At 41.4% G+C, this 26399-nt stretch overlaps 3 protein-coding genes across 6 annotated transcripts; 1 reads left to right on the forward strand and 2 right to left on the reverse strand.

Moving 5' to 3' along the window:
* Positions 1 to 54: 54 nt before the first annotated feature.
* LOC107317657 (cytochrome c oxidase assembly factor 7) lies at positions 55 to 1772 on the reverse strand. The gene is made up of 3 exons (XM_015870609.2): positions 1182 to 1772; positions 964 to 1104; positions 55 to 676 (listed from the first exon to the last, which is right to left on the reverse strand). Exons 1-3 carry the CDS (start codon positions 1285 to 1287, stop codon positions 228 to 230), a joined length of 696 nt encoding a protein of 231 aa, XP_015726095.1. The 5' UTR covers positions 1288 to 1772; the 3' UTR covers positions 55 to 227.
* Positions 1773 to 1782: 10 nt separating this feature from the next.
* LOC107317652 (protein zyg-11 homolog B) lies at positions 1783 to 20074 on the forward strand. 3 transcript variants are annotated; one of them, XM_015870591.2, is made up of 15 exons: positions 1812 to 1894; positions 5400 to 5509; positions 6170 to 6335; positions 8653 to 9407; positions 11599 to 11739; positions 12686 to 12862; positions 13045 to 13109; positions 13299 to 13398; positions 13486 to 13536; positions 14153 to 14314; positions 14407 to 14454; positions 15034 to 15231; positions 15321 to 15373; positions 16281 to 16378; positions 18228 to 20074. In XM_015870591.2, the coding sequence occupies exons 2-15, from the start codon at positions 5405 to 5407 to the stop codon at positions 18416 to 18418; spliced, it is 2310 nt and encodes a 769-aa protein (XP_015726077.1). In that variant the 5' UTR covers positions 1812 to 1894; positions 5400 to 5404; the 3' UTR covers positions 18419 to 20074. The 3 variants fall into 3 exon arrangements, with proteins under 3 accessions (XP_015726079.1, XP_015726077.1, XP_015726078.1); XM_015870593.2 differs by lacking the exon at positions 5400 to 5509 and having other exon boundaries at positions 1783 to 1894; XM_015870592.2 differs by lacking the exons at positions 1812 to 1894; positions 5400 to 5509 and adding an exon at positions 3184 to 3340.
* Positions 20075 to 22313: 2239 nt separating this feature from the next.
* ECHDC2 (enoyl-CoA hydratase domain containing 2) lies at positions 22314 to 26363 on the reverse strand. Of its 2 annotated transcripts, none has more exons than XM_015870608.2 (10): positions 26227 to 26363; positions 25993 to 26060; positions 25361 to 25448; positions 25163 to 25249; positions 24631 to 24723; positions 24077 to 24133; positions 23504 to 23691; positions 23059 to 23109; positions 22754 to 22801; positions 22314 to 22522 (listed from the first exon to the last, which is right to left on the reverse strand). In XM_015870608.2, the coding sequence occupies exons 1-10, from the start codon at positions 26327 to 26329 to the stop codon at positions 22445 to 22447; spliced, it is 861 nt and encodes a 286-aa protein (XP_015726094.1). In that variant the 5' UTR covers positions 26330 to 26363; the 3' UTR covers positions 22314 to 22444. The 2 variants fall into 2 exon arrangements, with proteins under 2 accessions (XP_015726094.1, XP_015726092.1); XM_015870606.2 differs by having other exon boundaries at positions 26185 to 26360.
* Positions 26364 to 26399: the final 36 nt, after the last annotated feature.

Consider the following 26399-nt stretch of genomic DNA (forward strand, 5'->3'; position numbering starts at 1 on the left):
AGCATTTCTCCATCCGAGTGGGATGTAAATGATACACTTAAGAACACATTAAAAAATGTAGAAAGGCACAGAGCTGGTCACATTTATTGCATCCACAATAATATAAGTGTATTTGTACATACAAATACTTACAAGATATTTATTGAGTGAAAACTATACGTTCATGAGATTTAAACAGCAAGTTCACTTGCCACTGAAAGCTGTTGTCTAAACTGTGACTGACAGTTTTACTCTCCAAATGTTAAAGAACTCGAGGCTTCTTTCTGTTCTTTATGCAACTGTTTTGCCCTGTTTTTCAGATCCTCTGCCTTGCCCTCATTCTTCTCAACACCATCTCCCAGCTTGTACATTCGACTGGCATTGGCACAAGCCCATATGTGACCCAGCTCACACCCCTTCAGCGAGTACTTCAAAGCACGGCTCATGTCCTTAGGGACCCCGGCTGCTCCTTGGAGGTATATCACACTGAGGTTGAAGCAGCTAGGAGCAAAGTTGCCATCGCAGGCTTTTGTGTAATAGTCTCTAGCAACAACCGGGTCAGGTTTATCATCGTTGACTCTCCCATCGTGGGCCAGCAGCCCGACGCTGTGACAGGCGTTCACCGACTTCTTCCCACCTTTCTCACACGACTTCAGGAAAGACTTGTAGGCAGCTTTCAAGTCTGCAGCGAGTCCACCTGTTCACCAAGAAACCAAGGTTACTGCAAGGGCAGCTTTGAATGGATGGGAGCTTTCTGCTCCATGCTGCTGCCTCTGGGAAGAAGAGCAGCCCTCACTTTGGGCTCTGCAATCAAACCGTAGGGCTTCAGAGGCCGTGTTAGTAACGTTAGGGCAGTAAAAGGGGCGAGACATGAGGGTGCTGGGATAAAGAAACTGAGGGACTGAACGGAGCCCGAGAAAGAGGAGTGGGAGGGGGCAGAGGAATTAGGAAGGGGAAAGGGCCGCGCCGCAGCGCCGGGCGCACCTTTGCCGATGGCCTGGTAGGCCCCGAGCCTGTAGCAGCTCTCGCTGTGCCCGTACACATCGCAGTTGTCCCGCAGCACCCGCGCGGCCGCCTCGAAGTCCTTCTTGACGGCGTCCAGGTAGTCGGCCAGGCGCTGGCAGCCTGCAAGGCACCGTCAGAACCGCGCACAGGCCGGGGCGGGGGGGGGCTGGGCCGGGGGACACCGGAGAGCCGCTCACCTTCGGGGTCCTTCTCCTTGAAGCACTGGTAGCTGTACTCCACGTGCAGGTTCTCCAGGTAGCTCCTCACCTCCTCCTCGTCCGCGAAGTCGATCAGCCCGGCCATGCTGCGGGGCGGCACCCGGTGATGGGCCGTCACCGCCCGGCGATGGGGCCGGTTCCGCCTCCCCGCTCCCCAATGGCGGCCAGGCTGCGGCTCCCCCTGCCGGGCCGTCACATCGCTGCGTTGGGGCTGCGCTGTGTCGGGGTTATTTGGGGCTGTCGTTCCGCTGCTTTGCACTCAAACGTTGTACAGACAATTCCTCACGGGATGGAACTGCGAACTGTCCACGTTCGCGTTACCTGGGCGGAGTCATTGTATCGCTGCTCGCTTTGTGCTGCCAACAGGCAACAAATGGATTCTCTTCACAGCGCCCGTGTGTCGGGAGGGGTTTATATCGCTGTGAGCGTATCAGCCTGAAATAACTCAGTGCGAAACCTGCTGGCAAAGCTCTCCTCCATCTCTGAAGCGGGAGGACAAACCCGACCGGCCCGGAGCAGCTCGCTGCTGAGCGGCGCCTTTAAGGGAGGCGGGATCGGCGCTGCCAACATTCACTTCCAGGTCGGGAGTGGGGGGAGGAAAGGGAGGAAGGAAAAAAAAAAAATAGAAAAGAAGAGGCAGCCAACAAGCTGCGGGACCCGGCCGGCTGGGCTCGGCACCCAGCGCCGCCATGGTGAGTGATTGCCGTGCTGCGGAGGGAAGGGCCGGTCCGTGTCCTCGGGCTGACAGCTGGGCGCTCAGGGAGCGGGGGCCGCGATGGCGGTGCTGCACGTCCCGCTCTGTCAGCGCACGGCCGGCCGTGAGCCGCGGGGCTGCGCCGCTGAGGGCCCCGCTGCCCTCCGTGTTGTGTAACGCGGCTACTGCCGCCCTGCCGGTTCTATAAAGGAGGTCGGGGAGCCGCTTCGGGGGCTGCGGGGAGCGGGTGGTTGTTGCTCTGTTGTTCCCTTCACGGAGCCGAGGGCACGGCACCATCCCGCTGCACCACAGCACCGCCGCCTCCTGCTGCATCCCGTGCGGTGCGGCCCAGCCCTGCGGCTGGCTTTGTTTGAGGCTCCTGATGAAGTTCCCGAGCTTTAAGGTCGGTGCCGTTTGCACCCGCTGTGCTGTCAGCAGGATGGGGCCGAGCTGTGCGGTTCTGCTCGGAGCTGGGTGCTGACATCCAACTTAATGGCACAACTGCAGCTCATGGCGGTTCTGTGCACTGTGCTGGCCTTGTGCATCGCCTCCATAGCTTCTTTCTTCAGCTGCATTTATTTGCTGTGCCTTATTTATAAGCAGCATTCATTTATTTCCTCCCCATTGCGATCTGTAGGAGCCTAATAGCTGTTTTATTCCCCCCAGCACATTCTAGTAGCTGCTGTCTTCAAATGGAGATGCTGCAGATATCTCTTAATGCACGTAGTCCCATGAGCGTCCTGGAAATGACATAATAGTTGCTTATATCTGCTCTATGCTCCTCCTGATGCCTCTCTTGGCTGCCCCACATCATTTCCTTGTGGTTAAGCAAACCACTCGGGCTCCTCTCTCCACTCGTTTCTAATTGATGGACCCATATTGGAAGTTCTTTATATTAATTTTCAAGTACGTGGCCTTACTGTATAGATTTCATGTGGCACAGTTTGGGCCTCTTGTGATTTCTGCTGACTGTATCGCTACCGACTCTAATCAGTGCATTCCCACACGTGCCAGAGTAATTAGGGAAGGTGTTAAGTGTGATCTTGGTGTGTAATACTTCCTTGAGAGGTTCATATATTGTCTACTTCTGTTTATTGCCATTAATTTCGGTAGGATAACTGTGATTCTCCTTTTTCACAGCGTAAATCCCTAAACCACCTGCTTATTTTTCACTGCCCTCCCTTCCCCTGTTAGTGCTCAAAACAGTTCTGATGAACACCAGAGACTTGCTGTTATTTATTGATGGTTTTACTAAGGTTTCTTTTAGGGTTGAAGCCTGAGGCTGTGCCACCTTTTGTTTCCCTGCTGACTTCTTGAGAGAAATAATTGCTGCTGTTTGAGAAGTCCCTGATGCTGGATCCCTTCTTTGGGTGTTCAGGGAAGAAAAGCTGATGGGATGAGCTTGGCAGAGCAGAGAGACCTCACACACCTGAGTCTCATTATAGTGAGTCAGTAATTAAGTGTAGCAGTTGGAGGGTATATCCTACAAATACTTCTCTTGGAGCTGAAGTTGGTGTCTGTCTTCCAAGGTTTTATATACAGGTTTATTGAGGAAGAACTGATCAAAATCTAGTTGGGGGTGGGGAGAAAAGGATTTGATTTTTTTTTAATGAGTCTAAGACACAAAACTAGAAAGAACTGGATCTTTCAGGCTGGGGCTGGTAGGATCACAATCCCTATAGAGAAAAAGGCTCACACAGCAGCGGGGTTTAGTTTTCCTGCAGAGTTGGATTGCAGTTACTGGTGGAAAACATCGGATAAACCTGTCTCTTTTTTTCTTGTTGTTGTATAAACAGGTGTCTGTATGGTGATGCCTTTCCAGAGGACCAGGTTTTGTTTGGGTTCTCCCACCCAGCATGTTAGGGTTATGATAAAAGTTCTGCTGAAATGGTGCTGAATGATCTTTATGAAATGAATCCTGAGCTGAGGGTGCCACACGTTTATAGTGTTGCATTAAAGCACCAGAACCAAAGTGAAATGAACTGCACAACAAGTACCAGGCTTGTTCTCTAGGTGATGTGCAGAAGCATAACTAGGGGAAGGAAGCACTGAAATCTAACCCAGTAAGAGTTCAGGTACAGCTGCAGCCTCATTCTGAGCTCTTAAGTGGGCACTGTCCTCTAAAGAAAGGAGAAGTTAAGAAAAGGAATGCTGCTGGTCATGAGAGAGGTTTACAGGTAGCATTCCAGCCATTCTACTTCAGTAGCAGGAAGTCACTTTTATGGTGCTTGTCAAGAGGCTTTATTAGACATGGAGAAAAGCATTTCCTCTGTCTGTCAGTTACCTCCAGTACCTGTGCTGAGTTTGTTCAGCCTTTCTGCAACAAACTGGAGAAGACACAAAATTCTACTCAACTGCTAGAAAAGAAGTGAATAAAAATGGCTCTGCTGTTCACATGTGTGACTGAGCCCTGCCTGTGGACTTGGTCCTGTTATTGCATGGAGAGGTACTGCATGGACTTCCGAAGCCACTGCTTCATACAAAAATTGAAGCAATGTCTCTGGATTAGGTTGGCCAGCTAGAGGTGCTGCTTGAAAAAATAGCTTTGTGAGTCATATGCTACCAGCCTGTCTGCAGGGCTAAAAATTCTCATCAGAGTTTGTTCGCTGATGTATGAAAGTGTGTTAGCTCTTCTGGCACAAATTATGCAACAGTGCCAGAAGGGATGAACAGAGCCCGGATTCTGGCTTTTGTCATGGCTAAGGATCAAATTAGAAGCACGAGAGCTAATGAGAGATGAGGCTTCTGCTGCACTGAAAATAATTTTTGTACTCCTTTGAGTAAGGACTCCGATTTTCATTTGAATTGACAGCTGTCTTAAGCCCCGTATGCCTATTAATTCCAGGGTGAGGAAAATATTTTGCTCTTAATATTTATATTTTGCCCTTAATATTTAAAAATAACTGGCTCAATTTCTCTTGGGAAGCATTTCAGGTGTTTTTGCACATTGTAAGAAACAAAAGGCCTTAATGATTCTGTCTCTTCTTCATGTCAGCTTAGGGTGGGAGGCAGCCCAAATTGCTGTTTTCTGGTAATGCATCACAAAATAACTCCTGTTTCTTCAACAATAATATTTAATAATGAAGCTGAATACACACAGAGTGAGATGGAGTCAGAGGAGTTGGAAGTGACACGTCAAATGCTGCAGAAGGAGTTTGTGTTTGAATGACTTGGAGTTTCTTGTTCCCTAACCTGTACTTAAGCCTTCAGGAGCTGTTGAACTGCTGTATCTCTTTGTTGACAGTGTGTGATTCATTAAAGATAAGCGTTGTTCCATCTAATAACGTGGTGCCTCCCAGTCTTCATGTAGGTTCACGTTATTTCTGAAGATCTAGTTGTCATTTTCTTTGTATTTCTTCTGTGTAACTTTTGTATCTTCCTGTACTTGAATGGTGGGGAGATTATGGCTAATGAAGCAATAGAGCTGGAAAAGAAAGGTGAAACTATCTTCAGTAAACTTTCAGTATAAGAAGCGAGCTGCCTTTTCCCCCCTACCCCTACAGATGAGATGTGGCAACAGTTGATGCTGTTATTTTCAAGACTCTCCGGGGGAGTCTGTACCAGTCAGTCAGCCAGCCCTCCTTTGTGCAGCCTGGGGATGATTCACAGCGCTGTGAGTCGGCCTCTATGTTGATTAATCCGTGAGACCAAAAACAGAAGGCTATTCTTAACACTGAATAGAAAAAGGGAAACTTCAGAGATGTTCAGATATCAATATGCAATTCAGTCTCTGAAGGAAAGGTCCTCTACCCAGTGCTCTGGTGCTATGGAGGATTTCCAGGTCCTGAGCATGAGAAGGAGGATGCTGGTAGCTTTTATCAGCAGGAATGCTGTAAGAATTGTTACCTGGTTGCAGCACAAGGTTTATCTTTGTTTCTAATGTAAGTTGATGGTCAACTTCGAGTGCTCATTGACTTGAATGGAAGATTTCAAGAAGTGATTATTTCAGTCAGATTTATTCAGTCTATCTTGACTAATTCCCAGCAGATTTCATAGATTCAAATTCTCTCATTGGAAATAAGGAATGTTCTCTATGAACACCAGCAAACAGACCGGGTGGGTTCTGGGAGGCATCGTTTCTTGTGTGACCTGGTTTACCAGGTTAGTGCTGCTCTGAGGGGTGTCTCATCTCCAATATTGGCTTCTTCAAGTGTGAGCAGGGCTAGCAAAAATAATTATTTTCCTGAAAACAAACGTGTAGAGGAATGGATGAATCACAGAGAAAATGAATTGACTAAATCACCTCTGTTTCATTGTGTCTTGCATGTGACAGGAGGAAGCTTCTCCTTACTCCCTACTTGACATCTGCTTGAATTTCCTCACTGCTAACCTAGAGAAGTTCTGTACAGAAAGGCAAGATGGAACGCTGTGCTTGCAGGAGCCAGGGATGTTTCCTCAGGAAGTGGCTGATCGATTGCTGCAGACGATGGCGTTTCATGGTAAAAGCAATTCTTTGTGGGTCCTCAGTGGGAGCACTTTATTGGGGTGTGACAGTGCAGTTCTGGTGTGTTTTGTAGCAGAACGTGTTGGAGCTACTTCAAATGCTTCCCTTAGTCTCTGAACAGAGAATTTCTGGCATTTTGGCTGTGCCATAAGTTCAGCTGGATGTCACACAGCCATATAGAGAGCTCTAAATAGGAAGGCCTTTGTCTCACGTTTAGGATTATAATCAAATGTTCTTTTAAGTGATTGTTCTTTAATGGACCTTTCAATCACTTCTAAAAAGATTTAACTCAACTTTCAATAGTGCTTAAATATTTCAGTACTTTCTGCAGACCGATTAACCGAATTATGTTTTCTTTACCATGTATCCATATAATTAAACTCTGAAATAATCTTGTGATTTCTTCATTAAAATGGTTTCTCATTGCTTTTAGCTGCAGTGTCATTGTTTTCTTACCTGTCAGGTACTGGCCTGTTGCATCTGTCAGTGCATTAGATGGGAGAGATGCTAGAGATGCTGTTTTGTTTGCTTTCTTTAAGCATGACAAAGGGAAGTGTTAAGCTTGTGTAAAAGCCTTGTGGCATGAAAGCAGTGAATGGATGGATTACCCTAGAGAAGAGGCAGGATTCCCATTCCTTCAGACTTCCCTTAGGGATGAGGCAGGCACAAGAATATTGTTGTAAACAGAGTGAAAGCTCCTCCCACCCCCCCCCTCCCCCAAAAGGTGGAGATTTTGCTGGCTGGCTTTGCAAATATTAGTTTTCTAGTTTCCCCCAGTTGTTTCCAGTCTGATATAACAGAAGAGATTGTCCCAGAAATATGCAAATGCAAAAAAAAACCTCTTGATTTTCAACACGCTTTGCTTTCTGTTAAGTGATGGTTTAGAGTAGTCTTATGAAATCCAACTCAAAGAACAGACATGTACTAGCAGTGCTAGCAGTGACGAGGGCAGCCCCAGCCACAGAAACATCACAAACACTGTGTCAGAGTGCAGGAAAGCAAAAAACAATGAAAAACGATACCAGATAAACAGGGTTAGCTAAGGCAGGCCAGCCAGGGAGCTCAACTTGATCCTTCATTTGAAAGGTTAGCAAAAATGACTAAGTAGTTACATTTTAGTTATATTTTAACCAAGCTATTACACTATGTTTATTTCCTGAATAGCAGTTGCCTCCTATTATATTTTTCCTTTTCCTGCAACAGACACATTCCTCAGCTACCGGGTCAGAAGCGTCTGAACTGTTTGTTGTATAGAAAGCTCTGCAGATCTTAATACGAATTTGTCTTCGTTGCAGAGGCAATTAGAAGCTCAGGACTTAAATCTAGACAAACTGTAGCATTAGTTATGCTTTTATCCAAATATATTGTGTTTTCAGTTTCTTTGCTGTCTTCAGTATCCTTGAAGATACAAAACAGGGACACTGACATTTACAGCTCTATAGAGCAAAACTAGAAGGAAAGGCGCTTCCTACTGCATTTATATGTGTGCTTGTGTACCCAAACCCATCTCATATGGTTGTTTATAAAACAGTAATGGCTCTATTGATGACACAAAGTATCTTGGTGTTTCCAGTATGTTTTGGGTAATCCTGTTCATGAAACTATTCTTTTCAGCTAGTGTTTTGTCAGTGTGCTGCAGGAAAAGACTATTAGTCTTTCTGTTTTGTAGCAAGATTATAAGATGACTGCATAATAATCTCAAGCAAGACTGCTGTATTTCCATTTTTTTCACTGCTATCTTTCTCTCCTTCCCACTCTTTACTTACCCTTCTGCTTCTTGTCTTTGGAACACTTTTTAGGTTCCTTTCTCACACGTAGCTTGTTTCTGAGCAACACTCCTACCTTATTCTGTGAAATAACTTAACTGGCTTATACAGAGTATTGATCCTGCTCATGAATTCAGTTGAATGCTTCAGTATTCAATTGAGTTAAAATGAGATGCAAGTTGTTTCTATCCAGTTCTAGTGAGAAAAGCCAAAAACATCAGGCTGTAGTCTGAGTGTTTTCAAATTATACCCACATCTTATTTTGCTGTATGTTCCACCTTCTGAACAAGACATGTGTTGTGAATGTACTGCATCTTAATTTCACGGTCCTATTCTTTAACACGAGATTATCCATAAGTGTACTCATAGTCTTCAAAGCAGAATTTCAAAAGCTTGTGAGATCAGGAGCACGGTGCTCCAAGGTGTGCTATGCTGCAGTGAATTTCTTTGCTAACATTTCTTACTTGTTTCCCTTTGGGTTCTCAAAATGGAAGTGTTGTTTTGGAACAACAAACCAAACCAAACACTAATGCTGTTTTCCAACAGGGCTTCTGAATGATGGAACTGTGGGCATCTTCCGAGGCAATCAGATGCGTCTGAAACGAGCGTGCATCCGGAAAGCAAAGATCTCCGCTGTGGCCTTCAGGAAAGCGTTCTGCCATCACAAGCTAGTAGAACTTGATGCCACTGGGGTGAATGCAGATATAACAATCACAGACATTATAAGTGGGCTTGGCAGCAATAAATGGATCCAACAAAACCTTCAATGCCTCGTGCTGAACTCACTGACTCTTTCTTTGGAAGACCCCTATGAGAGGTGCTTCAGTCAACTGTCTGGGCTTCGTGCATTAAGTATTACCAATGTTCTGTTCTACAATGAGGACCTGGCAGATGTCGCTTCTCTCCCTAGGTTAGAAAGCCTGGATATATCAAACACCTCTGTTACTGACATAACAGCACTTCTCACCTGCAAAGACCGCCTGAAGTCTTTGACCATGCACCACCTGAAATGCTTGAAAATGACTACGACGCAGATTCTGGATGTTATAAGAGAACTAAAATATCTGAATCACCTTGATATTTCAGATGACAAACAATTCACATCAGACATAGCACTTCGTTTACTGGAACAGAAAGATATCTTGCCTAACCTCGTGTCTCTGGACATTTCTGGAAGGAAGCATGTCACAGATAAGGCTGTAGAAGCATTTATCCAGCAGCGGCCAACCATGCAGTTTGTAGGATTGCTAGCTACTGATGCCGGCTACTCAGAATTCCTAACGGGAGAAGGAAACTTAAAGGTTAAGTGGGGGAATTTGTCAGAAAAATGAAAATGTTCAGCAGATACGGATCTAATAATTTGTAACAAATGCATGTGGGTGTTTGAGGAGGAGGATGTAGGTTCCCTTTTTAACTGTGAATTTTGTTCCTTACTTCAGATTCCTATTTAATTCTGGCATAGAAGCTGCTAGATGTAAATAATATTATTGTAAAAAAAATATATATATATAAATGTAACACATATATATATTTACATCTATTTTTCTGTGCCTTTTCAGTGAGCCTCAAGTCCTGATTCAATACACTAGGTCTAAGAGAGCTGAACTTGATCTAGTCTGAAGTGATTTACTGACATAATATTCTTTTACTTCCAGCACAGTATGTAGCATAAGGCAGCAATGTGTTAGCAGTCAAGATACAGTTTGCATCAGCTTTGAGCAGTTAATGATTAACACAGTGGATGAAATTTAATAACTGAGCTACTGTTGTGTTCCATCACAGTTTGTGATTTCCTCACTGTAATTCTTCTGCCCATCTTGAAAGGTCCTTTGGAGGTGCTGAAAGGAAACTATGGAGGGAATGAGGAAGGTTTTGCATAATGTGGCCAAATATCTCCTGTGCAAATAGAGTTTTACGCTTCAGTTTAAGAATTCAGAATGCTTTTGTTACAGGCACTGTAGCTATGGCAGTTGTTTAATGATAGTTTTCACCTTGAACTTCTGATAGTTTGTAATGGCTGAGTCTCTCAAGTACCAAGTTATTAAATATGTATGAGTGTTGAAACAGTGTTGGAGAAAGCAAGTTCCCCTTTGATATGATTGATGTGTGGCTTCAGGGAATGGCACCTCACATTCGGTATAGAACTCAATATAATCCTTGCTGTTTAGAATATGTGCTTCATACAATTGACTGTGCTATGCAAAGGCAGGTTTTTTTGTTGGTGGTTTTGACCAGGCATTCATTGGTGACTGTATTGAACTATTCAGCTGCTCAGTTTAGACACTGCTAAATAATAAACAGAACACAACTCTTGTGGAGACAGCATGAGTAAAACATCGTTAGCTTTATAACAGTCCTGTGAAATAAGATTATAGAAAATTCTTATAAGATTAAACAACAGACAGACATAGTAGTTGAAACCATGAAGCCACATGGAAGTTCATCCTGTAGTGTTTGGTTGCCTGTAGAAAATGTCAGTAAACATGATTTCTCTGTTTTAATCAGCAGAGAGAACAAAGTAAAGTCTGAGCTGGTATCATTTCTGTCAGGGCTGTGATTTCTTCCTGGTATAGCAAGTTTGGAAAAAACTGGCTTACTGCAATGCAGAATGCATGAAATGTGTCACTGCCATCTATATATATTTGCTTTTCCTTGTGAGACAAATTAGGTAAAAACAAGTTCTGCCTGCTTCCCTGAGAGTGTTTAGAAAGGTGTTTGCAGCAACAAACCACCCATAACAATGCGACTGCAGATATGAAGTAGGCAAAATGTAGTAAAATGGAAGGCAGAGAAGGTTGGGAAGTGGAAAAAAAATTGCAATTAGTTGCTGATTTAATAGTTTTAAGACTATTAAAGATTAAGCTGGCATTAGTTAACAGCTCTTATCTTCCAATGCTCCCTTTGCCTAGATCAGTTCATTGTTAGTTTTCACGTGTATTTTGGTTTTTGTATCTCAGTTTTGAGGATGATTCCTTTTGCGATCAGTATGATTGAGTTCTTTAATACTCTGCTGGAAAGCTATTGCTACAGATTGAGTTTATAGGAAACCTGCTGTAGACATAAAAAGAAATATTGTTTTGTTGGCAGTGCTGGAACCGCAAGCCGAAAATATCAGCCAAAATACCACATTTGTCAGCTTACTGGAGGAGTTTCATAGAGCATATAGTTATGTGAACTGCTTTTAAGCATTTTAATGCATCCTAAGCAGTTTCTGTTAGGTTCAAAGTGCTACTTTTAAGTAGCTGTTTCATATGGCTGTGCTTATAGAGATGACTGAGGCCTGTTTTTGTCTCATAAAGTGAATTCTTTATGAGCAGTGTTTGTAGATCATGTTGTTCTAGATGAAGATGGGCAGCTAACGGAACCATTTGCTCACTGAAGACTTTGGCTGAAGTATGAGTGTTTCTGAAACTGCAGCTTTGCAACTTTATGAACATAATTCTTAAAGTAAACGATGACGTCTTGAACTAAAGATTATTGCTCTGTTCGCAGGTATCAGGAGAAGCAAATGAAACTCAGATTTCTGAAGCCCTGAAGCGTTACAGTGAACGGGCCTTCTTTGTGAGGGAAGCACTCTTTCACTTATTCAGCTTGACACACGTAATGGAAAAAACGAAGCCTGAAATTCTGAAGGTAAAATAATATAATTTTGTTGAAAAAGTCTTGTGTCATTCCTTAAAGTAATCTTAAGGAGGCCATTCTCAAAGCCATGGTAAAAATAACTTTTAAGCTTTTACACTTGTATTTTGATTTTTAAGATTAAAATTCTGTAATGAATTAAAATTAACAACAATTTGAAGTGTGGAGATGTGGATGAATGCTCTGTTAGCGTCTTATATTAACTAAAATTTGTTTGGACTAATTTGGTAATGTCCAAATGTAGTAGCATCTATGTTACTTTTTCATATAATTTTGAATAGAGGTTTCTACAGGTGCAGAGTTATGTCCTCAGATCCAGTCTGTATTGGGTCAAATCATATTTATGTATTTGGCTCAAACTAGTGGCAGTTCCTAGGAACATTCCTTAACATCCATTCTAGGAATCGGCTTTTCATTGTTAGAACACCAGAGACAGTTTAATGTCTGCTGTGGTCATAAAGAGAAACATCAGTGAAATAGGCTTCATCCGCCTTCCCCCATCTTCTTTCAAGTCAAACAAATGGCTTTGATCTTGTTGGCTTCATTATCAAAAGATTTCAACAATCAGTGATAAACAAGACTATTTTCCTAACAGAGATGATAATCAATATACATAGCCAAAAACATATTTGGGGAAAAAGCTGTGAAAAATGTAGGTCTTTTGCTCTATTTGAAGATCTCATCTTCTTTGAGTGGCTGCAGCAAACAGCACGAAAGGAGATGGAGAAATAGGAGTTGCTAGCTTTGAATCTCAGAGCAGAGGGAAATATTCTCTCTGAGAATTCAAGTCACACCACATGGATTTTTCACTTCAGGGAAAAGGAGGCAGATACTGGGTGCTGCTGAGTCATTGTTGTGTTCTGCAGCAGCAGTGGATTGCTCGTGGGGTATGTTCACAAGTGCATATGTATGTAACATGGGCAAAACTCTTGCATTTCAGCTTGTGGTTATTGGAATGAGAAATCATCCCCTGAATTTGCCAGTGCAGTTGGCAGCAAGTGCATGCGTCTTCAACCTAACCAAGCAAGATTTAGCAGCAGGAATGCCTGTGAGACTTCTGGCTGATGTCACTCACTTGCTCCTGAAAGCCATGGAACATTTCCCAAATCATCAACAGGTAATTCTGAATTCTGGACAAGTGTGACTATTGAAAATATCAATTTTTTAGGTTTTTTTCTCTCTTTTTATGAGTTGAAATCATTTTCAGTACAGTCATTGGAAATATGTTTAAGGATTCACAGCTTGAAAGTATTCTGAAATATGTGCATCTCTGAAATCTTTCTTTTTGATTTCTTATAGCTGCAAAAGAATTGTCTTCTTTCCCTGTGCAGTGACAGAATACTTCAGGATGTTCCATTTAACAGGCAAGTTTTATGTCAGTTAAAACAAACTGTAGCATTGCAGAAAGCTTTTCTGTTGCTGAATACTGAAATAAGCTTATTCAAGTTTGTTTCTCCTTCCATGCTTTTCTATCTGAAGGGTCTTCTGTGCGCATCTTCCTTTGATTAAGATTTATGAGACTTGTGAAAACTAAACTTATCGTTAACTTTCAGGTTTGAAGCAGCCAAACTTGTTATGCAGTGGCTGTGTAATCATGAAGATCAAAACATGCAAAGGATGGCTGTAGCCATAATTTCCATTCTTGCTGCAAAGGTACAAAGTTTAAACTTTGATAGAATCAATTAGATAGTATTTCTGAAGCCTTTAAAAAATGCTGATTATAGTTTTGTTTATTTACAGCTTTCAACGGAGCAAACTGCTCAGCTTGGTGCGGAGCTCTTCATCGTTAGGGTATGTCAGATGCTTTCTTGAAAGTCAAAAATACCAACTTTTCAAGCTATTCATGCAAACATAGTTCCTAAAGATATGATACAAAAACAAGGAGAGAGGTTTCTAAGAATGCATTAGCCTGTATTCATTTGAAAGTTCTTTTGAACAACAAAGCCTGGAGAATTTGCTAGACGTGAAAAGAAGCCTAAGTGGGAAAAGCTTGACAAAACTTACTACAAAGTAAAATAGCAAGAGATTATTGATTTCAAATTTATTGTATAAGGCTAAAGAGGCTTTAAAAAGAGAATATTTGAATTAAATTGTTAGTGCTGTCAATGTTCATGTGGTTCCCAGAGTCTTGTGGATGGCTTTGGGCCAGCAGCAATGGTACTGTGCATATAATTATGGTGGAAACAAAGGAATTCCTCTGGCAGGCAACAATATTGAAAAGGGGGAACAAAACATTTAGTAGTATGTTTTGGGAGGTAGAGTTTGACCCTTAATATTTAGGTCTTTATTCTGCTTATAAATAATAGTCTGTACTAGCTGAGTCTGTGCAGAAACAAGCAGAGGAACGGATAGGTTTTTAGATATGCAATCATAATTAGTTTTGGTTTGTTTGTTTTTTTTTTCCCAGCAACTACTACAAATAGTTAAACAGAAAACAAACCAGAATCTTGTAGATACAACCCTTAAGTTCACACTGAGCGCACTTTGGAACCTCACTGATGAATCACCAACAACTTGTCGGCACTTCATTGAAAATCAAGGTCTTGAACTGTTCATGAGAGTTTTGGAGGTGAGGGGTGCAGTCTGTGTTGTGGATTGTCCATATAGGTTTATAATTAACACTGTAAACAGTTACATATAATTTCTTCCTTTTTTCCACAGTCTTTTCCATCAGAATCATCCATTCAACAGAAGGTTCTTGGACTTCTGGTGAGATGAACAAAAATGTCTGAAATCTGTGTTGTTAAAAATCCATCTTTTTTCCATGTTAATTTGAAGCAGTGTTGAGTATTTTTACAGTCTACTTTAATCTTTGTAGTGCTCATCACTCATTTTTTCAGATTATTTTGTCAGTTTTCCAAAGACACTAATCTTATTGAAATCGATGGTTACAATAAACAAGAAGAGCCTGTCAGGGTCAGGCTTCAGATAAATCTAAGTGCAAAAAGCAATTGAAAATCAGTGGAATTCAGAACTGCACGCTGGTGAGATTTAATGAGATTGACTGTGTTCTGAAGATATAAAAACTAGCTTATAAATGACTGTAATCTACATTCTACAGGCTAGATTTACTTATGATAAAGTCTTCATATGTTTTCAGGTGAATTTCTGTATTAAACTGGAAAAGTTTTCAAAAGCAGAAGCGGAATTTGATATATGATTATCATCTTGGTGTTTATACGTGTTTACTTGCACAGTGTAGTTCATATGTATATGTTCATCTCCCTTTAATCGTATTATTTTTCTTAATGTTTTCGTTTTTTTTCTCCCTCTTTCTCTCCCCTCCAGAATAACATAGCTGAAGTTAAAGAACTCCATTCTGAATTAATGTGGAAGGACTTTATAGACCACATCAGTAAATTATTGCATAGTGTGGAGGTGGAAGTCAGCTATTTTGCAGCAGGGATTATTGCACATTTAATATCTCGAGGAGAGCAGGCCTGGACATTAAGTCGCAGCCAGAGAACTTCTCTTCTTGAACAGCTGGTACTGAAATGATGATGCGTTCTATCATGCTCTTCAATTTTCATATGTTTGTATTTAAGGTTGAATATTCTTTGTTTTGTATTTTGCAGCATTCTGCCATATTGAATTGGCCAACTCCAGAATGTGAGATGGTGGCTTACAGGTAACTATTGCCTTGATTTGGAGTTTGGAAAATACAGTAGAACTGAATTAAATTTGAAACTTGTTCCTGAAGCAGAATAAGCTGCCAGTCTGATGTGGTTTTGCCCAGCGAAATAAGCACCTATCAACTTAAAATACACTACACAACTTAAAATACACTGCATGTTGATTTTCCATTTGTGATTGAAGAAGGGTAGGAGCTCCTGTAAAAAGTAAATGTAATGTCTTTATGACTGCCTTTCAGGTGTTCAGGTCCATTGGGTCTAAAAGACTTGGATGCAAAGGTTAACCAGTAAGGTTACACTGGTGAGCACAAGGTTAGCACTGTCTGCCCTAAATAAGGGGGCTTGAGGCCACAGAATCATGGAATCACTAAGGTTGGAAATGGACGCTAATATGATCTAGTCCAACCATCCACCTATCACCAATATTTCCCACTAAACCATGTCCCTCAGTACCACATCTAAATGTTTCCTGAACACCTCCAGGGACGGTGATTCCCCCACCTCCCTGGGCAGCCCATTCCAGTGCCTGACCATTTTCTTGGAGGAGTATTTCCTAATGGCCAAACTGAATCTCCCCTAGACCTCTAGTCCTATTGCTAGTCATATAAAGTACAATTAGATAATTACTGTCCACTTAATCTTTATTTCCAGTGTTTACTTCTATTTTTAAGGTGTAAGAATCATCAAAATGCAATGTGAAAAAATATACTGTATATCCACAATATATATTTTTGCTAGTTACTGCCTTAAGTGTTAAAAGACAGTCACTGCTTCTAAAACTCCAAGTTTCTCAGAAGTCTTTCCCTGTTAAACCAGCTGGTAAATATGAGTAGGCAATGTTATGATCTCTGAAGGGATAGCTAATAACAAAATAAGCTGATCACTTGTCTCCTTTTCTAACAGGTCTTTCAATCCATTTTTTCCACTACTTGGCTGTTTCATGACACCGGGCGTCCAGTTATGGGCAGTGTGGGCCATGCAGCATGTCTGCAGCAAAAATCGTATGTATTAAGATAAAAATTACCCATAGTTTTTATTCCTTAGCATACTATTCGCTAGCATGAGTGGGAATAATGGGAATTTCTATGGTTTTCATTCCTGGTACTTTGGAGAAACTGCATTGAGGTTTACACAAAATGAGGCAGGAAAGGAGTAAGAAGCAGCTCTTTATATTCTTTTCACTTACCAGAATTTTACTGTGTGATTCACAATATTAATTTCAAAATGTGTGTTTAAACTACCTACATTTGCAGTTTGCACATGTGTTTTTGTTCAGAGATGTTAATATTAATAAAAGGCAATGAACTCCTTTCAAATTAAAGGAGAGCAAGGATTACAGCAGGTAGTTGTCCTACCATCAGAACAGAAGTTTCAGTTAATTCTGGTGCCTAGTCACCTTTTGCAATAACATGCTGCTACACAAAAGGCACTTTCTCAATCTGTATTTTCCATCTGCAAAATGAGAACGCCAGCATATTCTTTGTAATATGCCTTGAGAGCATGTAATGAAATGCACAGGTGTTGAGGTAGGAAGTCAGTCCCCTGAGCATACCTAAGTGTAAGAGCTTACAAACCTTCCTGGCTTTCTTAATGATTTTTTTTTTCTTAAATAAATTATCTTCTGGCAAAGTTGTGGTGGTCAGACTCTGGGTAACAGTTTGTTCACTAAGACAAACTAATTAAAACAAGCTTTCTACCCCTCTTTGTGCCTCCACCCTGTTAATTCAGAGTACGGTCTTATTTGTTCTATTCATTTTCTGGAGTTTATTTTGTGCTGCATAACCTCTGAGCTTTCAGCATGCCATAGAGGTTTGTCTTGACAGTGAGTAACTGCACTACAGAATGCAGAGGCTGCAAATAACTGGATAACATTCCCCTAACTTAAGTACAGTGCAGTCTTATTTTTTTTCTATGTATTTATTAAGTATCTATATTTATATCATGAGCATATGTCCTGAAGTTTAATTCTGATGGCAGTTGGTGCCAGAAGCTTCCAGAGAAAGTTGCAGAGAAACCAAATGCTCAGAAGCAAATGTAATAATGTGCTCTGGGGACAAAAATTGTTTAATTCTGAAATATGAAGTGTTATATGGAGGAAAAAAAATTAAGCTTTTGACACTTGCCACTAAAATACTTTATTTCTTGGGGAGAAGGTGCATTGTATTGTTGTCACCTTAGAAGAGGATAAAAAGTGGTCTGGATTTAATAGCATTGATTTTTCTTGTTGTTTTTCTTCCTCCTTTTGCTGTTTCACGATGCTGTAGCCACCTCAGTGAGCTAAGTTACCTAAAATAGCTGCAGCACCGCAATAGATGTGATCCCTGCAGGAATGTTTAATGTCAGGATTGAGACAACTCAGGTGGTGCTTTGCTGAGATAAACAGTGAAACTGGGTGTATCTGGCATAGTGCTCTGTGGATTGCATTACAGTCACTCTGACCTTTTTGGAACAACCTCTGAAGCTTGTATGTTATGTTATGAGTGAGGCTCTTTGTATAGCTGATCTCTCCGTGTAGTAACACTGGAATTGATGCAGACTTTTTAAAACCTATTATATTAAAATTTATATATATGCACTTAAAAAGCATGTGAGGGAGAGAGAATACCGTGCATATTACAAGGCACTTTCCAGCTAGCTAAGACAGACATGAAAACGGAGACAGTCTGCATCCTGTCAAAACAACTCTGTTGTCCTGTTGTCACCCATCAAAGTACAAATGCACTTCAGTAGAAACTTAGGAAGTGTCCTAAGTGCTGCCTGGCTTAGGAGATGAAAGTGAATTTCAGCATTGTTTACAATAACTGTTATTTCTACCCTAGATAATTTTGTACTTATTTTTTTTTATTACAGCTGCCAGGTACTGCAGCATGTTAATTGAGGAGGGTGGCTTACAGCACTTGTACAACATTAAGGAAAACGTCCAGACTGATCCACATGTCCAGAGGATCGCTATTGCCATCCTGGATAGTTTGGAAAAGCACATAATGCGTCATGGGAGGCCACCTCCATGTAGAAAACAGCAACAAAATAAACCAAACTGAGAGCTGCAGGTATAAGAGTGTAAAGTATTGTCTCTGTAATAATCCCTTCTGATGTGTGTGTAGTTGGAGTAATATGTAATATAGTGGTCACCATTAAAGTGATTTGCCTATAATTGTGGTACCCAGAACCATGTATGGTAACCTTTGGTGAATGTCAACTTTAATGGCAACCGCATAAGCAACTTGTAAAGGGTCGCTGCTTGAGCTGGTCATACCTGTAGGATTATTGCTGTCTGCAAAGAGATTGGACTTGTACAGATTAATATGCACATCTGGGAAGGAAAAAACCCAACAATTCTAGGATCATCTTGGGTTTTGACTTCTGGGACAGAAAGCTATTTCATGCTTATGATTGCTGTTTATAAAACTGTTTACCAGACTGGTGTTTGAGTAGAACTGTGCGTGGTTGTGGTATTCAACACTTTGCCAGATTAAAACAAAAGTTCCTGCATGCAAGTTACAAACGAGACTTGTATCTAAGGCGACCAAAATGTTCATCTTCTCGTAACCCTTCAGAACATGAGGACTTCAGCCTCCTTTTTCTTTTGCCTGCCAGCTGTGTTCTTTTGTTTTCCTTGCTGCTCAGACTCTGCCTTTTTGAAGTTCAGCTCTCCTGAGTCCTCTGTACTCTCAGTAAGGTTGGGATCAGCACTGCATCAGGGAAAGTGGGAACTTGCTAAAATAAAGCAATAGACACAAGTTTGATAGGAGACATAATACTAAAAGAATGAGCTAAGCTTGAGATTTTAAACTTGATAACTTGCAGGGGATTTTGCTGTTTGACTACTTTTGGTTGTGTGTGGGATCTTTCTTCTCTGCTTGGAAAAACTGATAGGGAAAGAGAAGACTTGTTAGAGCAAAATACCGACCTGTTCTCATCCTGAAAGGGATTGCACGTCTTAACAGGAGGCCTGGGATATTTGGTCACCTTATTTATAAGAGACTAATGATTGTTTTCTGTAAATACTCTGTTAGTATTGTGCAGTGAATTATATTTCCAAGTCACCGCAGTGCAAAATATCACCCAGTGTTCAGTGTAAAACCCATGTCGATTGCATTGTTTTGTGACGTGTGAAATTTTACATAAAGATGCTCACTGTAACAACTTATTTCTTCCTTGGTTACCTGTGGGTTTCAAATGATGTGTTGAACGGAACATATTGCACAGCATATGGATGCCTGATAAAATACAAGTGATGAAAGCAAACTGCATGTCGGTTCAAACTCACTTTTATTTCAAGAATTGTTTGTTTGTCTGGTTAGTCTCCATGTTTCCACGGGAACTGACTGATATTCTTAGACTGTTCTGTAAATATATCGGTAATTCAGTTTAAAAAGAAAACTTATGTTTGATAGTTCATGAGCAGGGATGACTACGTCACGATGACCATATTTTACTATTTTTAACTCCTTCCCTTCCTCTCCCTCCTAATTCTCATCGTTCAAATAAAAACGTCACCTCTAATGTTCAGTTATCTAGTCATTGTGTACTTCAGCACCTTCAGAATTAACTGATCCGGTAACTCTATCAGTGTCATGTTGTGTAATTGCTATTTGTATGAAGGTATAATTTGGCTAGCATGTTTTTGCTATGTGTACCTGGTTATACACTGTTTTCTTGATTCAGAAAGAAATTAAATTGATTGTAGCTTTGAATTACGAAGGTGGTTTAAAATAATGATCTGCAAATTTCTATCTACCACCCTTCTGGGCTGTCTGCTATTGTGCTTCTGTGGTGAAAGTCTTATTACTTGCATGCAAAGTGTTGTTAGTGGAATGAATATGAATTTGTTGGTACCACAAGAATCTGAACCCAACATGACAGCTCTTCTTCAGTACTGTTCTTTCCTAATAACAGGAGAAATTGGTGCAACATCGAAACTAAATCTCTGCTACCATGTGCTGCACAAAATGAATCTGATGCAGATGGTCCAGATAGTGAAGATGTTGCTCCATGAAACTCTAAAGCCAGAGAACTGTAAGCAGTTTTCCTGCCAGGGTAGAATAATTCTATAGGCCAGTGGCACTTATCTTTTTGTAAATGCTGAAGATAATGCCTCTGCTTTACCTCTGCAGACCGTTACAAAGGAAACTTGTACTGTGTAATCTGGTAAGGTTACCTCATTTATAGTATTGATAGGTTCTGGTTTGATTCAAGACCGTAAAGACTATTTCTAATACGGTAAGTTGCATTTTCTTAGTATGTTCTGGTAACCCTTTGTGTGTTTACTGAAGGCTTATTTCTCTATTGATTCACTTTTGCTTGAAGGCTGCAGTCCAGGGAAGTTGGAAGCAACAGAGCTACATTGAGTGGCATGTCTGGATGCTGGAAGAGCATTGATAATGAAAAGCAACCTTTGGAAAGTATTATCTCTTTGTAAGTTGTCAAGAGAATAGTGGTGTGTTTTCTTTTAAATCTCATGTTTAGATGCAGTATATTTGTAGGCCAGTTTCACCAAAATGACTCTATAATGCTTTGATCCGCTGTGATAAATTTTCATCAAGAAAGAACAGGAAAAATTGAAGCATACTGTTACGTTGCTGAAGCCTACCACGTATCTAATAATCCTTTTCTACCTTTTTGTTTTGCCTTTACATTTGCTTATGGAGCATTGAAGTTGCTCCATGTTCTTTGGCATCTTTGAGAGCTGACTGCTGACACAGGGGATTTTTGTGCTGAGAAGCAAAGACCAACTTGCAGAGTGCACAGCTGGCAGCCACTGCTTTGTGTACAGGGACGTCTGGGGCTCTTCAGTACCAACAAAAAACTGTGCTGTAATTTGAAAATGAGGCTTTTATCTACATTATGAGTCTATGACTGCTTTATAGATAGTCTTATTTTGTTCAGTCTTCTGAGAGCTGTCCTAAAAGCAGTTGTTTTGAACTCAGAGAAACAGGGCCTTTTATCTTTCTTTATCAATCAGGCTCTGTAGATAAGTGATGGGTGAATTAGAATGTCTAATTTATTTATTTTTGCTTGCTTGTGTTTTTGCTGCCACTAGCACACAATCTTCTGTTTCACCATAGCTGCTAAATAATGGAACAGGGGAAAGAAAGGAAATCCTCAGCCACTTGACTGCCACATTCTTGCCTAGGTTTTTATTATCTCTTCACCTTTCCTAAAGTAAACTTTTCCATTTTTTTTCCACTTCAGCTGCTCGGTACTGTACTATCAACTGAAGGGGAATTGCCACATCTATGAAATAGAGAATGCCCAAAGAGCTCCTGATGGACAGAGAACCCCTGCTAAGGTACTAGTGTAGGTTCATAGACTTTGATAGTTTGTCTTGTGGCTAATTTAAGTCTCCTAACAGCTACAAGTATAAACATACGTTTATAGAAATGCTATATTGCTTTGAGGATCTCTTCTTAAAGGCCAGTCCTGTAAGGTTAGTGTTGCTAGCCCAGAGGAAAATATAGCTTTTGAGTCCTGGAGGAAGACAATTTCAGCCTCTTTTCTAAGTAGGAAGCTGGGCTCAAATGTTTAGACTTCAAATGTCTCTGTACTGTTAGGCTTCAGTTTAGAAATACAGTGTTATGCCCCTTCAGTCACAATAAACACCAGAACCCTGTTTGTAATTCAGCATTCCTCAGAGAATCTATGAAATCATACCTATGGTCATGCTAGCAGTATGCTGTCTATAAAGACATCAGCTCTGCTCCTCACCTTAGCCCACACACATTATTCTGTAGTCATCTACTGAAGCACAGAAGGAGAACTGAGCAGTGTGCATGAGAACAAGGTTAGAAGCTAGATCCATCAGTTCAGCCTAGAGGCTGTCCATCCTGACTGGCATCATTAACTGATTAACTCTTTGTTCATCTGGTTGTACTGCCTTCGGGCTACCTTGTTTCAGATTCAGAACAAGGAAAGATGTACATTCTTTAAGATCAATCGGCTGTACAAAGTTAAATCTTTATTGGTGAATCGTTAGTGAAAAATGATCTAGTGAGTATTCAGAAATGCAGTCCAAGGCAATGAGAAGGAGTTACGTGTGGGGAGTGCAGGCACAACAAAGGGAAGCATTATTTGCCAATAAACTGAGGTGGTCGTTTTTCCCTGAAGGCAACCATTCCCTCCTGACGGTCTCTTGTGGGAATATTCTGCATTAAAGAAACATATATTTATTTGGTGATAAAGAAATTAAACACAGTAGTTAACACACTGAAATAAAGGTCTGGAACTGCACTTGGTTTATGTGGTCAAAGCTTAGGATCTAGCTGGTAGTCTTCTCTCTTGAAGAAGAAAATACAGTAGGGTGTTGGGAGTATCTGGCTTTAGAAAACATGGAGTAGTTGTGTTTCTCTTTAAAAAGCAGTTTGAAGGGAACTTACCTGTGCGTAACACATCCCCTCAATTGCCATCCCTGATGCAATATCAACCTGCAGACAAGAGGGAAGGAAAGAGGGACACAGTGAAAATTAACTGGTAGAGACTGACATTAGACTTCACTCCTGTATTAGAACTGCAGTGCCACCATCTGCAGAATGAAACCCTGCTGTGGTACTTTCCTCTTTAAAAGCTCTAAGGCAAGTTTAAAAGGCTTTGTTTAAACAAGGATCACAGTTAACTATTGTATTTTTACTGTAGTAATTTGTCAGAGCTGCTTATGTGCTTCCTTTACTGCAGTACTGATTACCTCTATTCCTCTGTTTATTGCCAGTTTTCCCATTTTCACAGCAATTGGAGCCTGTATTAAAAAAAACAAACAAAAAAGCCACGTCAGTTTACAACACAGAAACAGTCACAGCATCACCCTACCTCCAATTGACCTTTGTCTAAAGCAGTCTGCAGTTAGTTGTTTAACTACTAAAAAAATACAACTTAGTGTTATCTACAATCAATAGATTGACACCTTTATGCTGTGTATATGTATCCTGCAGGTCTGGGAACTAAAACTGTGAGTTAAATAACCGGATGTTATGTTTGTTCCCACAGAAACTGCATTCACAAAAACAACAGAATTAAGGGACTTGAACATCAGTATTTAAGACTTGGATGTTTCATGGAAAGAGAGTTGTTTGTTCTTTCTTAAGGAAGCAGAAATATATTCTTTACATTGATAATATGAATAAAACACTGACCCGAGGAAGGATTTCTTTAGCCAAGGTTAATGCTCTCTGGTAAGCTGCATCTCCCTCCTCATTTTGGGGCACAGCGTGATTTACTAATCCCATTGAGAAGGCCTCTTGTCCATCTATCTGTCTCCCCGTGAAAATGAGTTCCTTTGCAAGACCTACTCCAACACATCTAGGCAGGCGCTGGGTTCCACCTTAGGACAAGAGCAAAAACACCACTTTCCATTTCTGAGAAATGCACCCAAAAAGCAACAGCGTTTTGTCTTTTATGCAGGAGGGAAGCTTGAAAAGTAAAGGGTTAACAACTACTGGCTGAATGTGTCAACATTTTGACAAACATCTGAACATCTTCTGCATTCTTGAGTATTTTAATGAATAGGAAAAGAGGGAAGGGCCCATCCTAAACTAACGGGAGACAGGACCTGGAGCAGAACTCTGGATTCAGACATCTCAGGCTTGTAGAAGATGTTCTTTAATTACATTCAAAACCAAACAAGGAGTGCACCTCAAGTGCTCTAAGGGCAGAATATTAATGGAACCATAGAGAAAATAAGAGGCTGAAGATACAATGAAGGTTACCTGCTCCTGGAAGAAGCCCTCGTGTGGTCTCTATAAGACCCATTTTAGCTGATGAAGCTATGAAAAAGAAAGAAAAATGTTTAGTTATTTTTTTTAATGTATACATTGTCCTTAGGAGCTGTACTGTGTTTTTCCAGGCAGTTAGAAAGTCTAAACACCACAGTGCTTAATGTCCATCTCAAGTCAGATGAGCAATGTATATAACTGCTACATTAGGGGTAAGGAGCAATACTATTTTGGCAAATGAACTTTGGGCTCACAGTGGATAAAATATATTGGATGAAAGAACTGAAACACCACAAACCTTACTTCTCCAAGCTGATTTAAGCCATGAATGGATCTAACTAGAGTGTTGACTCAATACTGCATAAGAACTACCGCATCCCCCCAGTGAACAGTTTTCTGAAGGAATCCTTTCAACTTCTGCACAAATGCCTTCTTATTTCTTGAGCCATGTAAGTTCTTTTATTCACCTGCTAACTTTCTTTAGCAGTCAGCTACTATGAGGGTAAGCTTCCTTTAAAATGCAGCCCCATATTAAGCAACACACAGACCTGCAACTCGAAGGTCACATGCCAACGCCAATTCTAGTCCACCGCCCAGTGCGTAGCCATCTATTGCAGCAATGGTGGGTACGGGCAGGGCAGCTAGAGAACACAATACAGGTTATAAGGTTTTCTTCCCAAAACTATGTTGCACCCACTTCTGGAATGTAACAGCCTAAATGTAAAGCATTTAGTAGTTCTCTATTCTGATTGTTCTGCTCTTCTCATTGGTATTTCAGTCTGATTTGACTTTGGTATTTCTCTAGTGAGAGTAGAACAGTTCTTAAATAGGGAAAGAATATGGGTCCAAAAAAAAGAGGAGTGGGGAGCAGCAGGTATAAATACACTGACACAGTCAAATACATCCAGAAGTCCAAGCCCTTCCTTCTTAGGTCAACATGATGCGAGTGCTTTTGAGGGTATATTAGAACTGGGACAACCAACATTACAGAATGCTTCGTTAGCAGCAGATACTAATATGTATGTCTGTCCACTGCTCTTCATCTTAGACAATTCAGAACCGAAATGTACAGTCACCTACCAACTTCATCCATGAGATTTCTCAGCCTCTTAACAAAGTGTCCAACTTCTGCATCGTCCATCTTTTCACGCTCCTTTAAGTCCGCACCTCAATCAGAAGAAAGAAAAAGGTGAGAGTGCTATTTTTTGTACAATGTGAGCAGCTCACAGCCCGAGGAGCTGTGGATTTTCACTCACAGTTTGCAGCCCCGTTACCTACCAGCACAAAACACACCCTTCACTTTGCTCTTGAACACCACCACACGAACCTTCTCATCAAAGCGGAGCTGTTCCAGAGCACTGAAGAGCTGTGAGAGGTAGAGGAAAGCCTTAATATGTGGATGTATGTACTGAAATTAGAGCAAGCTTCTAATCTATGCTTTTTTTTGTTTTTTTTTCTAATTTCTCTGCCAGCACCAGGAATTATGCAGAAATCACAGATGTGACCCCACTGTGACAGCACTGGGATGTTTCCCATCTCTTCCTCCCCCTTCAGAGGTGGATCATTGCTGTCCTTTACACTTCTGTCCAGGTATGAGCCAAACTCTCTGTAAACTATAATCAAAGATTATCAAAGCCCTGCTAAGGTCTGGCAGTGAGCACAATGTTGCTGTTTTTACTCTATTAACTCTCATCTCAGTTATCTGACCCAACTCCACCATCAGTCTGGACTTACAGCTGTAACACGTGTCCCTCTTTCCCCTCACTATAACCTGCCTTGTCTCAGACTCAGCCTATTCCAACCCTCAGGAGCAGATCACATCTTGGCTGCGTGTTTCCCACATCTGTTCTCATCACACTGATTAACTGATTGTGATTCCAAGCAAGTTTCCAAGCCAGGGCCATACTCACTTCATCTACAAATACTTTTCCCAAAGAATTTCTTGCATGGGGTCGGTTCATTAGGATTTCAGCAATACCTTAGGAGACAAGTTCAGTTACAGTTCATTGCTGCAATAACTCAAATGGGATTTGTTCATATGGGAACGTTCTTAGGGCCGGGAGGGGCACAACCCGTGAGCGTGCCGGGGATACCGGACCGACCCGTGCCGAGCTCCGGTGCTGCCGGGTTGGGGCCGGACTCACCGCCGCTCTCCCCGCCGACCTGCACCTCCTGGCCGTGCCGTGGCACAGCTGTATGGATCCCACCGCGGCCCCAGCGCAGCGCTGCCCGCCCCAGCCGCATCATGGCGCCGCTCTGCTCCCCCTGCTCCTCCCCACCCCATGTGGGCGGACTCGGGGCGCTGCGCCTTTAAGAA

Source organism: Coturnix japonica, chromosome 8 (genome assembly GCF_001577835.2).
Source record: "Coturnix japonica isolate 7356 chromosome 8, Coturnix japonica 2.1, whole genome shotgun sequence".
Classification (NCBI taxonomy): domain Eukaryota; kingdom Metazoa; phylum Chordata; class Aves; order Galliformes; family Phasianidae; genus Coturnix; species Coturnix japonica.